The sequence below is a fragment of the Solanum dulcamara genome, chromosome 4, assembly GCF_947179165.1.
Source record: "Solanum dulcamara chromosome 4, daSolDulc1.2, whole genome shotgun sequence".
Classification (NCBI taxonomy): Eukaryota; Viridiplantae; Streptophyta; class Magnoliopsida; order Solanales; family Solanaceae; genus Solanum; species Solanum dulcamara.
Genome location: NC_077240.1, coordinates 22,280,632 through 22,295,131, shown reverse-complemented (window position 1 = coordinate 22,295,131; position 14,500 = coordinate 22,280,632). Strand labels below are relative to the sequence as shown.

Genomic DNA, 14,500 nt, shown 5'->3' with positions numbered 1-14,500 from the left:
ATAGGTATTTTAGTTTAAGACCATACAAATTAAAAAATCTTCATTACTTTTTCAAACTTGGTGCCCAATATATGGTATGCAGAGCCAAAATTTAAACTTTATGGGTTCCAAATCTAAAAATAGCTAATTAAGGACATCAGTTGTTAGTAATTGGATTTAATTTTACACATATTTAGTAAATTTCTTAAGACAAATATAAAGTTTAATTTGAACAAACACTTCTAGCTAGGTTTAGCCGAATCGATACGTGACTTCTAGCTCCGTCTTTGTATCCAATCAAACTAAGACACACATAATAAAATAAATGGTGTATTTCCTTTCATTTCACTATCACAATTGTAGCTATAGTTACCCCCTTCCCCTCTCCTTCAACCCCTTTCTCCTCACCTTTTTCTTTCTTCTTTTCCCCTTCACCCATCCTCCATTTTCTCATCCCAATAGCTAGATCCTCTTTATGCATATATATAAATATACATATTGCACCAACGATATACAAATTACTTAAGAGTCTAGCTAGATAATATATGAAACCCCAAAAAACTCCATAGAAAACAATTTTTCTACGTTTGAGTATGACAGAACCCTACTATAATTTCTTCACAGGATGGTTGAACTTCCTTCCTCTCCATCAACAATATATTTCTTCATCCAACTTTTGCTACAACAAAGAAATTGCACCTCCTTCTCCTTCTCCTTCTTCACCACCACTAAGAGAAGCTCTTCCACTTCTCAATAATAATAAGTATTCTTGTGAGAGTAGTACTACTACTACTTTTTCTCATGAGGAAAATACTACTACTAATAATAATGAGAATGTGAGTGTATCCCTACATATAGGGCTTCCAAGTTCATGTGAAGGAGTGGTAGATAGTGGAGGAAAAAAAGAAGAAGATCAATTATTTGATGTGGTTTCTAATAATAATACATCATCAACAATAAATAAGGGACAATATTGGATCCCTACACCTTCTCAGATTCTCATTGGTCCAACACAATTCTCTTGTCATCTTTGCTACAAGACCTTCAACAGATATAACAATCTTCAGGTATGTTACTACTATTTTTTTTGTTTTCAGTACGGAGATGCAGATTCAGAATTTAAATTGATGATTTTTTATTTTTTTTAAAAGAATATCGAATTCTAACTTTTAAAAATTTGGGTGGAATTTTATAAATACACAAAAACATGATACATAGAAGGGAGATAAACTCCCATCTGAACCGAGTACTTTCTATGCAGAGCATAAATTTAAGTGTAGAAATAAATTAAAATTACAATAAATATTATGTTTGAACTCATAATTTTAAAAATATAATGAATTTGAATTTATTAAATTTAAATCTTGAATTTGCATCTGATGATGGTATACACATAAAATTGATGGGTTAATTTTTAAGTTTTTTAACACTAAAATTCATTGCAATTTTAAAATGGTCTCAAGTTAAATTTTAATGGTTTTTCACATGTGTATTTATTTGTTTGACACACCCCCAAAAAGAAAAAAAATGAAATCAAGATTCAGTTGAATCCACTGAATATGGTTGCATCACCCTATGTCAGTTCAGACTTCTTGCCAATCTTAGTTTTCTCCATTTAGTTTGAATTTATACTTCTTTTGGGGAAATTCAGTCTATGTTTTGAATCAATTAGTTGAATTCTGATTAATTTTTTTTTTGCTTTTTTTTTTGCTTTACAATTGTTTCATTAAAATGATTTTGTTGAAGAGTTCATAATTAAACTTATTATTCTTCATGTTTTATCCATTTGTTACCCATTTCTTCAACTAGCTATTTTTTTCTTTTTCCGATCCATAATCAAACGGGGGTGTTAATGTGAGATTTAAGGATCCTCTGTCTTCAAAACGGTTCACTTGGCCACTAAAAATCCAATGTTCCTCATGAATGTCTTTAATTTTATGCCTAATTCATCACTTCCACACCTTTTCTTTAAAATAATAATAAAAAAAAAACTACTATTACACCAACTACAAATCATGTGATTTATCACTATTTCTTGTTTACTTTGTGTTTTTTGTTTTATTCCTCACTTGATTTATGCATGAACTTAGGGTTTTTCTCAGATTTACTTACATTTTAAAGCTTAAATTACATCTGCTTTTCCTCAATAATGTCTATTTCTCCTTTTCCTTTTTCCTTTTTTTTTCGGTATTTGGGTAATAGGGACTATTCAAACAATTTTGTGCTAAAACGTCTGCAATCAGGTGAATATGGTCAAATGTGAAACTGACAAATTTTCCAGTGTTAATTACTGACAAGATTTCCAGTGTTATTTTTTTTTACTGCTTCAGGAGAATCCGGACAGTTTATTTTTAATAGTAGTATCATTAAATTTATTGCTACTTCTGAAAAATCTCAGTATCTTATAACTCTTCGTTTCTCATAACATTGAGTGAATCAATGAGTAATCTTATGACTTTTTTCACTTTTTGTCATTCTCCCAACTTCAACATAACTCTTGTTCTAATAATAATAAGTTTCTTTATTCATTAACTATTTGGTCCTTCATGTTTTCAGTAATTCAAATTTCTACTTAGTTGATTTCTCATATGATCAAGTTTCAGTAATAACTTTCTGAGATAATAACTGTTTTTTAAAATTGCTTTTTGTTTATTTGGCCCTTCAATTTTCAGCAATATCAAATTGATTTGTTCCTCCGTTACTCAACAAATTGTTTAAAAAATGCGGTAACCTCTGCCATTTGATTCATTAGGATCTTCTATTCCTATGTCCTATATGTTTTCTAAGAGTCTTTTAGTCCTTTCAAGTATAAAGAAAATATAGAAATCTTCTGATACTTTTTTTGTTTGTATAATATTAGTCGTAAAATAATCATATATATAAATATATATATATATATATATATATATATATATATCATATGTTTTCTTACTTGAATTTTGCTTTGCCATGCATAAAGTGTCTTTCTTGCTTGGCAATCAGTAAATGAAGTCATTCTGAATGTTAGTCAAAACTTGGCTAGTTTTTAAGTAGATGCTTCGCTATGACTGTTTGACCTAAATCTCTCAAATAAATTATTGATGATTCATACATCAAAAACTTTCTTATTTTAGACTGTTGGAGATTGATGTATGAAATATTCTTCATATATACTTGTCAAAAGTTTCTCCTATATATGTACAATGTAATTCTTTATTTATATCTATTGAGTTTAATTTAGTTATCTACAAAAAGGATCTTGGAAATTTTAAATTATAGGTACTTAACCGTCTTTAACCTAAATTTTTAATTGGTGCACCTATTATCATATCCCGAGATTGGGTGCTCAGTATTCTATTTCTTTAGTTTTTTTTGCTTAAAAATAAATGTTTAAAAATATTTTATTATTTTACCTAAATACTACTATAAACTTATTAAAATTATTTTGATTTAAAAAACACTTAAAATAAGTCAATTTAGTACATGGTCTAAGTTTGCAATATAGATATGTATGTTAGTCAACAATTTTTTCTTTAAGCACCCTTTAGTTTCCATGGAGCTAGGTCCATTGTTGGTTCTATATACTATGGTGTAAAAAAAAATCAATATAGCAAAAGAGATATTTAAAGCTCGTTTGGATTGACTTAAAAGTTGGTCAAATCTATTTTAAAACCAGTTTTTGACATATATAAAATAAATTAAAATAAGTTTAAATTGACTCAAAATAAGTTAAAAACCAAAAGTAGGCCCCGCCCTACTTTTTATTTTTTGACTAAAAAGTTATTTAAGTTTAACTTTTTATTTTTAACTTAAAAGCTACTTTTTTAAGCCAATCTAAACGGGCTCTTAGTGACATAGATTTTTCATTGTCACAAAAATATTTAGGGACAATTGAGTATAATGTCATTGTATTCAGAGTCAGTAAAGTCTTTAGCGACATTTATATTGATGGTTATAATAGCCTATACTATATTATTACTGCTAAACATAATATAAAGTTAGTTATATTATTGCCGCTAAATATTTGCCAGCATATTTTATTTATTTGTTGTACTGATTAGTTACGTACATTATCAAGTAACTTATAAAGTAACTACAGTTAGACACTTAACAATGTAAAAAACTCTTACTAACATTGTATACAACTTAAATCCGTATCAGTGCATTTGTTTCTAATTAGAGTTTTTGTTCATCATGTTAATTAGATGCATATGTGGGGACATGGATCTCAATACAGAAAAGGTCCAGAATCCTTAAGAGGTACACAACCAAGTGCAATGTTAAGGCTTCCATGTTACTGTTGTGCACCTGGTTGCAAACACAACATTGATCATCCAAGAGCAAGGCCATTAAAAGACTTTAGAACCCTTCAAACACATTACAAAAGGAAGCATGGTGCCAAACCTTTCATGTGTAGGAAATGTGGTAAGCCATTTGCTGTGAAAGGTGATTGGAGAACTCATGAGAAAAATTGTGGAAAGATTTGGTATTGTATTTGTGGATCTGATTTTAAGCATAAGAGGTCTTTAAAAGATCATATTAAGTCATTTGGACGCGGTCATGGCGCGGTTGGAGTACCTAATCTTGAGGAGTTAGAAGAAGAATCAACGTCTGAGATTGAACAAGATTTAATGTAAATTATTGTTTAAAATTCAGTGTTAAGAACGTTAAAGGTTTCGACTTCAAACGAGCTATGTGTTGTCTTTGTTTTTGCTATAATATTCAAATTCACTCTATTAAGTTTGTTTTATTTTTATTTTTTTGGATGAGAAATGTAAGGTTTCTGTAAATGATTTTTTTTCTAGCTATGTAATATAAAGATGTGTATTATTTCAATGTTCTACTAAAATCTACAGTTATTTCATCAGCTTTAATCAAAAAAAAAAAAAAGTTGCTGCTGAGAATTTTCTTCTTCTTAATTTTAAGGAAAAAGATAAGGATGCAGTGTTCAAGAAAATGCCTTGGCAAAACATGTTAATTAGGGTTTGTCTGGAGAAGAAAATGAACCCCCCCTCTTCTAATACTCCATCGTTTCAATTTATTTGCATTACTTTTTCTTTTTAGTACATTTCGATAAGAATACTATCTCTTTTCTTTTTTGGTGATATCTTCTCAACTTTTCATACGGTAGGTTTAAGATCATAAAATTAAAAAATATTTTGGTATATTATACATATCCTTAATTTAAGATTACAAAATTCAAAAATCTTCTTTACTTCATAAATAATTTAAAATGGAGGGATCAAGTAGTACTTTTTATAAACTTTAGATATAAATATTAAAGATTTGTTTCGCATCTCTAATTACTCAATTATAGGAAAAGTTACCTCAGTACAAGAACATGGTGCATGGTAGATTCAAAATTTGAAGTCGATTCTAGATTATAGCTCTTTTAAGTTATTAGATTTTAAATTAATAATTTATATATATTAAATAATTTTTAAAAGTAAATAAATACAGAGTTTGAACTAAATCAATTAAATTCAACTCAATTTGTATCTTGTGTGTTTTGTTTAGTTGTTGAGGAAACCCTTTTTGAAGAACATTTATGTTAGCTTTGTCAAACACAATTTTGTGTTGTAACAATATGAGTTATGATGGGATGATTGAAATTTTTTCACTCTTAATTAAATGTTTTGAATTTGAGTTTGGGAATAAGAAAAATCTTGTTGGAAGCAACGCCCCAAAAATAGGTCTTGCAATACACAAATTCAAATTTAGTCGGACTTCAATATCAATAAGAAATTTGTGTTATAAAATATGATTTTTTCACCCCATTTCCCTCGAACCAGCTCAGTGGGAAACACATGGTGGGAAACGTAGTCTCATTAAAATAGTGAAAAACTTCCTAATTTTTTCGTGTGAAAACACTATATTTTTTCTTTTCTCACTAGTTCAATCAAAATATCTATGGAAATAGCCACAAACAATTTTCAGCGGAAAATTTTAATAGAAAAATAGTAATTCTTTCGTTTCAAAAAGAATGACCTAGTTTGACTTGACATGAAATTTAAGAAAACAAAGAAGACTTTTCAATCTTGTGGTTCTAAATTAAAGTTGTGTCAAATATATCAAAATATCCTTTAATATTGTCGCCTTAAACATATCATGTGGAAAATTGAAATTAAAGTTTACCAAAAAAGAAAAAGGATCAATCTTTTTTATAGAGATTAAAAAGAAAAGGAAACCATTCTTTTTTAAACCGAGGGAGTAGTAATTTTATAATAGTGAATGCGAATACAAAATACCGAATGAAAAAAAAAGCACAAAACTTTGTGTTGCTTCTTGTTAATTTCAGGAAAAATAAATTGATTCGATATTTGGAAATCAATATTTATTTCTTTAAAATAAAGTGTTTTTTATTGCCTAGAAAGGGAATAAAGTGCACAAGGAGGAATTGAACAGGCTGAACAGCAATATTTTCTTTTAAGAAAAAAAAGAAGCAAAAAAGGTGATATAATACGGAAACTAGAAAAGAGAGGAAAAATATGTCATTTTGTTTCTTACATTACAGTAATAATAAGGAGTTGTTTGCAGAAAAAGTTGATGACATATAAATAAATGAGTTTTTACTTTTTATTGCAGAAAAGTCTGTCATTGTGGCTTAATTTCAGATAAGATTATCTTATAGTATTATTGCAAAAAAGTCATTAAATTAATTTTTATATTTATAAAATTACTCAGCTTTCACTAATTCACAACAAGTTATTTTGGCTGCAATTATAATGTAAGTCTGATGACCTTAACATTGATACAAAAATTGTTTATACTATTTGTATATCAAACATTAAATCCTAAATATGTATTACACTTCCTTTTTTGTCTGGGCTTTATTCATGTTTTTTCCTTAAATAGACAGAAGAAAGAAGCTCATTTTCTCCCGATTCCTTTTAGATTTAAGTTATATATATTGTTAGTATAAGGTTTAAGTAATTACTTTTAATTCATTGACTTATTTATATAAATATTTTTTACACTATCGAGGTTAAGTTATTCTTTTTCTTCATTTTAGCATCCTAACCATCTTGTAGTTCAACACTTGGGTGTTGTTTAAGCCAACTTCTTTCTTATTTGATGTGAAGAATATAATTATGAGTGGCACCCAAATTTATTTGCTATATTCTCTATATATTTCTCTGTTCAATAATTGTTGTCTAATATTTACTTGGCACATAAATAATTTTATCAAATCATCCTTATTAAATACAAGTCATCTAAACATTGAAAAATGAATAGTATTTAATAACAGAGGTAAAATAGATATATCATGATAAATTATTCATTAATTTTATAAGTTGAACAAGTATTATTGAACATTTTAAAATAGTATAATGAACAAGTAAATATGCACTGAGGGAGTATTATTAGGGTTGGTGTGATGTGTTGACATTTTATTTTTCAAAATGAATGGAGTTACAGAGGAAGGAAACATTTGAGGCACTTTTATAGCATTATAAGGACATATATTAACCGATAGAATAACATTAAAGGCTTAGATACACAGATATAATTATCTCATTTATCCTAATTCCTAACTGAAAGAGTGGACATCTCATCCTTTGTAATAAAAAGAAAGAAAATGAGTCATTATGACATAATCAGTATGACTTAAGCCTAAAACATCTAATGTCCAACAATGGCCCAAAGCATTGTTAGTCTCATAATGAAATGGGGATTAAACTTCTCAAATAGCTACTTTTCAACTTTTATAACTGAAATATATTTTCAATTCTCCAGGTAAAATTTTAGGATATTATCATGAAGCATCACCCATATAATTTAGAACTCCATAATTATAGCTATTTTTTAGAAACAGGGTCAGAAGTGGTGGATAAACACAATTTTTCAATTAACATTTGCTTTAATGGGTAAAACAATTTAGGGCCCTTAGCTAAGTTTTTTGTCCACATAGAAAAAACAAACAGGATAAAAGCGTGACAAAATTGCCAATTGAATTTTGTTTTTACTCGGTGTCCGGAGCTTGTATTGAAGCCTCGATTAAATTCGAATGATGCATTGTAGAGCTCATTCGGGGGTGACGCTCCCTACATGATTTTTTTCATATTCAGAAATCGAGACTTTTGCTTAAAGGTGAAACAATTTCCATTACTGCATCATAACCATGATGCGATTGAATTCTCAAAATAGGAGGTTTATGATATATTCAAACCTTGAGGTGTAAATTATATTATTGCTTAGATTTTTGTGCCTTTTTTGAGGTATATATAGATGTTGAAAAGAGAGGGGTCCAATAAGAAAGAAAATTTTAGGGAACAATTTTGTTTTTTCAAATATTATCCCAAACAAGAAATTGCATAGATAACCATAGCACGTACACATTTTTCTTGCTATTAAAAATAAAATGAGTAAATTTGTGGAGGTCTCTGTAGGATCCCTAGAAAATCAAAATGGATGTAGTGTCAATTAAGACAGACATTTAAGACAAAGATCAACAAGAGATTTTAGGGGAACATATTCTTTTCAACCAATCAACAGCGCCTCAAATCTAAATTATAAACCTGAAACTTATCAAGTTATAATATATACTACTAGTATTACATGATGTTGGCGTATCACCTGCACAACTGCGAATAGTTCCCATGTATCAAGGTCTAATTATCATTTCGAATAGTACTGAACGGTCGAATACATTTATTTTTCAAATGATTCATCGAGTAGTTAGGCTAATGATCCATAAACAAATGCAGATCCCTCTATCTCACTACCAATTAGTTCACTTTTCATCCCTATTGAAGTTACCTGTTTGCCACATGGGAATTAGGAACATCGAGATTCGATTGTCAAACAAGAATTTGTAGCTCCAAATCAGACACAGAGAACATGTATGCCAATGGTCTAATATGATGTAGCAAGCTGAGATTTAATGTCACAGTAAACTAAATTGAGGTAACATTCATGGACTCTGTACTTACTAACATCAGGGCATTGGCAATTCCAATAACTACAGACAAGATATACATAAAAACGTCCAAACCAGGCCTCCGATGCAAAAGAAAGACCTTCAACCTGTGACTGTTCCATTCAAGTTCCTACGTGCAACCGGAATAGCTTGTGATATGTGTTGATCATTGATTACATAAAGAACAAGAAACGACTGAGATAAAGAAGACATATAAGCTAACTGCATATATGGATGGTGTAAAACTAAACATGTAACTTAAAGACTCTGAGCTGAACATTATGGTTATCTGTGATATGTTTATTGCATAAATACTAGCTACTCTATAGAACAAGCCATTTTTTGACCATCGGGTCCAAGAAGTACTACGACAAACAGTCTTGTGAGCTACTTGTTTCACGCTGCACAACAGCACAAGGGATGTTAATGCAGCAGTATCCAAAATCAGATTCAAACCTATGAGGGGGATTGAGTAAAGGTAACAAACCTAGGCTCTTTAGTTCCAACATGAAGTATAAAGACAAAGCAACAGACGATCAAAACTGTGATTAGTCACCAACAAGTGTTACTGCATATGTAAATGGTTAAGTACACTTAACACAAATGATGCTACTGCTTATGCATACCAAATTGCATGAAGTGAAACTACTTGTATAACCATTTGACAAGATATGATTCAAATATTAGCAAAACATTACATGTTATCTAATAAAACAGAAAAGAAGGACCTATTGAAGCTCCCAAATGCAGAATGACTAGCATTATGTTAGTGCTAGTTATCGATATGAAGATACCAGTTCACCAGCAACTATTGTCATGGTTGCATCAGCGAATAGACCTACAGTTGGAAGTGGTGCAACGATTTTGTGAAACAGAACTAAAACTAGAGTTAAATCGGCGAATAATCTCATAAGGAAGTTCAAACATGGAGGCTAAAACCACTAATATACTGGCTAGATCCAAGCATTTGTAAGACCTGATATCAGGCAACTTCTTATTGCAAAGATGATTTAAACACTAAGCTTCCCTCTACAAACTTTTCTGTGACAATTTCTTTAATATAAAATCATACATCCATTTAGTAGCGGAGCCATATTGACTTAAGGGTGATCAATTGAATCCTCTATCTCGAAAAATTACTTCACATATAGCTAAAATTTTCTTTCAATGTATTTTATTAACATTGGAAAGATTTCAGGGTAGTGGCAAAGGGAATTAAAAAAATGTTTTACGTCACAGTATCAACTCCTAACTATGAACCACCAAGACTTATAATCTAGTGATATCGATGGAGTCTCCCACATAATAGATTGTTCGATTCCCATCACCCCTGTTCTATTTCTCCTTCCCCGATTCCACAATATAATCGGAAGCTTTACAAGAAAAACTCACAACTGTGATATTTTAGCGCTTTTTGGATCCCCTTGTCTTTATCGAGTGTGTGTCCTTGTGGTCAAAGAACCATGAAATCTTAGGTTCAAATCTAGCTGAGGCAAAAACATTAGTTGATTTTTTTCCATTTGTCCAAAGTTCTAAGTGTTGGTGGATAGATTTATCGTTACCTATGCTGGTGAGGGGATAACAAGCATATGCAAACTGGCTTAGACACCACAATTATAAAAAAAAATAAAGAATTTAATGCAACATGGGAGGCAATCCAATACTGGTGTCATTAAGAACATGGCCTACACCATATGCTAAAACAGACCATCTTCCCAGTGGTTTTAATTTGCTTCATCATCTGCTCCACTGCGACCAGTCAATACTGATAATTATGCAAAATCTGCTAACTCTTCTGATAACAACAGAGAATATATAACTTTGCAAACAGTACTAGAACAGGATATTAACAATTATAGTATGGTGATAGTGCCTCCATTTAGAAGTTAGTATTTTTTTAAAATTAAATTATGAAAAGAACTCTCTTTAATTATTGCCTCCTACTTCAAGTTTTCCATGGGGGCAGATTCACACAGGAACCAGTAGCGTTTGCTCAAATACTATAATATTGTATTAAATTATTTATATAAATATTTGACTATGAAATCAGTTATTATCATATATTAACTTGAAATCGTTATAGAAATCCATAAATTTTAAATCTTAAGTCCACGTCACCTTAATGAATCAAATTCTTAAAGAAGAAGGGAGCAATAATGTTTTGAATATTAAAGATTGGTAGTAATTTAGTAACGTGTAAGTTTTTGTTGGGGCAAGTAATATGAAATTAAAATTTGAAATAGTTCCAAGTAAAATGCTTTCATCCATAAGTACATAACAGAAGTTATGTATTCTTTTCCCATTTCAATGGAAAACATTTTATGATAACTAAACACCAGATTGGTAGTTTGATACAGGTCAAACATTTTATTACTAATTTGTTTGTCATACTTTTTTTTTGGTCCATTTCGGAAAAAATGTCTCTTTCCTTTTTTGGAAACTATTTAATTTTAACTTTCCATATATCATGTTTAAGACAATAAAATTAAATGACAATTTGATATATTCTATTTATCATTAATTTAAGACCACATAATTCAAAAAAAATTCTTTACTTTCTTAAACTACATGTCAAGTTAAAACTAGACAAACAAATTAAGACGAATGAAGTAATATTTTTTAACCTTGTCCTACAAATCTTCATATTTAATCTTTATCTCTCCTGGTGGGAACCAATTTACTATCTAGATGTTCTTGTTGGCTAGTGCAATGTGTTCATAAGTTTGTTCCTTTTTGCAACTAGGGACACTGTATACTTGGATATAATTTACAAGAACTGAACAAAGTGTGTCTAGGGTGTTATAGAGTAAGTCAAGAAGTCGAAATGGATATCTCAGTGTTAGTATTGAGGCTGACTCAATGCTTTTTATTAACTGGTATTCAGGCAAATCTAATCCACCATGGGAATGAATCTCTCTGGTGGAAGAGATTAAATTACTGCTCGAGAACTTTGAAGAAGGCAGTAAACATTTTCACTAACTAGCCAACTAGGGAACAAAGATGGAACAACCAAGATGGTTCTATGATATTCACTCATTACCAGAAACTACAACGGGACATCTCAGATTGGATAAGATGGAAATGCCTAATTTCAGAATCAGGCTAGTCAAGAATTATTTTTCCATTGGTGAACAATGCATACAAGATGTAAGTTCATCGTAAAGGCGGGGAGTCGCCCCATTCATTTGTCAATGCTAACACTGTATTACACTTACCATAACTCTATTTTTCATCTAAATCTCTGCAAGGAATTTAAGCAAGTTCAATGAAGAGGTAGATCATTTGTTTTAATCAACTGGTAGGCACCAACACACACAAAAAATAACTTCATACTACATCAGGCATCCTCGTTTATAATGTGATTACTTGAGCATCCTCATTCGTAACATTATCATAGAGTGTATTAAAAACTCTGTGATAATCATAAAATATCTAATTCTTTTAAACTCTTAGATTCGTTACTTCATTAGGATTGGTACAGTAAGAGCTAGTCCCCTTGCTCGTACTTATGTCTTTTTTTAATAATAAAAGGTTAGACACTTTGTCTAGTAGTATAAATTTCTCGAAAAAAAACATCAATTTGAAGAGATAGTGATTATATTGAGTGTCTCAATCTTATCATTGTCAAGCACACATCCCAGAAAAAGCTATGAACATGAAAATCTCTTTCCTTCACCATTTATTACATATTCCAAAACTCTTGACTCTATATAAACAAATGCAATTGCTATATTACCCAACAGTTTTAAAAGACTGATGGATGTGCCTCAGCATGTCTTCATCCTTCTTCCATTCCGGCGCCGGCGCATTGACAAAATGAGCATACAGTTTATTCTTAGCACAAGTAACAGAAATCAAGCTATGACCAGAAACTCCATCAATTTCATAGTCATAATACAATTGCCCATTTTCATCTTTCCTCTCTTCTGATGTAACCCCATCAGCATTAGCAATTAGGTCTTGCAAATTCACATCAGATAAAGCCAAGTTATTCAGGATTACATCTTTAGGTGCTAATTGCCTAAACCCAGCAAGGTAAGTAAGGTACTCTTTCTCAGATTTCTTCTTCGGGTTATAAAACTCACTGTCTGTACCATTTGTGCCCTTCTCAACTTTCGACACCAGACGCTCTTTCCATCCACCGGGGACGTCGTAAATATACTCAGCCGACGCTTTCTTGTCGGAATTTCCGCCGTAGCCGCCGTAATTGGCGGCGCTAGCAGCTGTGCCGTAGTAAATGTTGTAGGTTGTGGGGGAATCTGCCAGAGAAGGAGGAGAGGTTGTTAGTATTGCTGTGGCTAATGCTGTGGATGTTAGTGTGGTGGTTAATTTTGTTAAAAGGGGTTTAGAGGGTGGTGATAAGGTGGATTGGGGTCTGGAAAAAGGTGGTGGAACTGGTGGTTTTGTGGTGGTGGTGGTGGTGGAGGAGGAGGAGGAAGAGGAGGAGGAGGAAAGAAAGGATGAGGGATGAAGAATGCTTGCCATGTGGATTGTTTGTGAAATCTTTGGCTTAGGGGATAGGCTATTATTTGTGGGTTTTGTCATCATAAAAATATGTATCTTATCCATTTAGTAAGATTAGGTGAAACTAGCCAATTGTAGCCAATCTTCAATGGTTTATAGTGCCATGTCATATTTGCTATTTTGTCAAATGCATATTCGGTCTCTTAAACTTGTTCGAAAATCACATTCAGTAATAATATTTGAAGCTAAGGCATTTCTCCAAGACACTAATATGATGGTTCTCTCAATTACACGTGTTTTAAGGAGTTGAAAGTCTTATTCTTATGAATGATCATTTAGATATTTGAATTTAATCTTGTTCTAATTGAATACAATACTATATATAATTTCATTTCTATCTCACACAAATTAAAAATTCATTTCATAAACAATGAGAATCAATAAAAAAAAAAATTGATTTAAATAAAAGCTTTTAGAGATTGTAATATTACTGTTATTATTCACACTCACACATTCAAAAGTTGTGCAACCCACACTTTGTGCTTAAGTCAAATTGTTATATATGATAAAGAACGAAATTGTATATAGTATTGTGTTCAATTAAATAAGACTGAGTTTCACTATTTAAATGAGTTTTCTGATAAGTTTAAGGAGATATATATGTGTTTGATCGTAAATATATAAACTTGACCAACTTATTATCATTTTGATATAACGAATCATTTTTCTTATTGGGATAATCGGATATGTATTATTAATATGTTTTTGTTTGCCCTGGATGAAAATTGAATTTCAATGCTTAGAAGTCAATCCATTAAGTGTATTTACTTTTTTTTCAAAGATTTAACTTCTTAATATATCTAAGTGAAACAAATTTTATATCAAGTCTAAAATTATTCAGCTTCTTTAAATTATTATTTTTAAATATTAAATTTAATTATTACTAAAATTTCTCTTGCTCTGATCTATCTCCATGTAGAAGAACACTTAGATCGACTCCTCAACCTTTATCTTCATCTCACCTTTTCTTTGTCATCGTCAAGCCACAAAAATCAACATAGCCACCTTCATCCCAATAAATATAGATACACACAGAATATTAATGTTAAAAGTTTTTATATCATTGCATTATTTATATTTGTAAAATCATGTGAGAAG

At 30.6% G+C, this 14,500-nt stretch overlaps 2 protein-coding genes across 2 annotated transcripts; one reads left to right on the top strand and one right to left on the bottom strand.

Annotated features, from left to right (window-relative positions):
- Positions 1-347: 347 nt before the first annotated feature.
- On the top strand, positions 348-4,713 carry LOC129884850 (zinc finger protein WIP2-like). Its single transcript, XM_055959126.1, has 2 exons — positions 348-1,046; positions 4,164-4,713. Exons 1-2 carry the CDS (start codon positions 573-575, stop codon positions 4,593-4,595), a joined length of 906 nt encoding a protein of 301 aa, XP_055815101.1. The 5' UTR covers positions 348-572; the 3' UTR covers positions 4,596-4,713.
- A 7,740-nt stretch (positions 4,714-12,453) lies between these two features.
- Positions 12,454-13,464, bottom strand: LOC129884849 (thylakoid lumenal 19 kDa protein, chloroplastic). The gene has a single exon (XM_055959125.1). The coding sequence runs from the start codon at positions 13,445-13,447 to the stop codon at positions 12,611-12,613; it is 837 nt and encodes a 278-aa protein (XP_055815100.1). The 5' UTR covers positions 13,448-13,464; the 3' UTR covers positions 12,454-12,610.
- Positions 13,465-14,500: the final 1,036 nt, after the last annotated feature.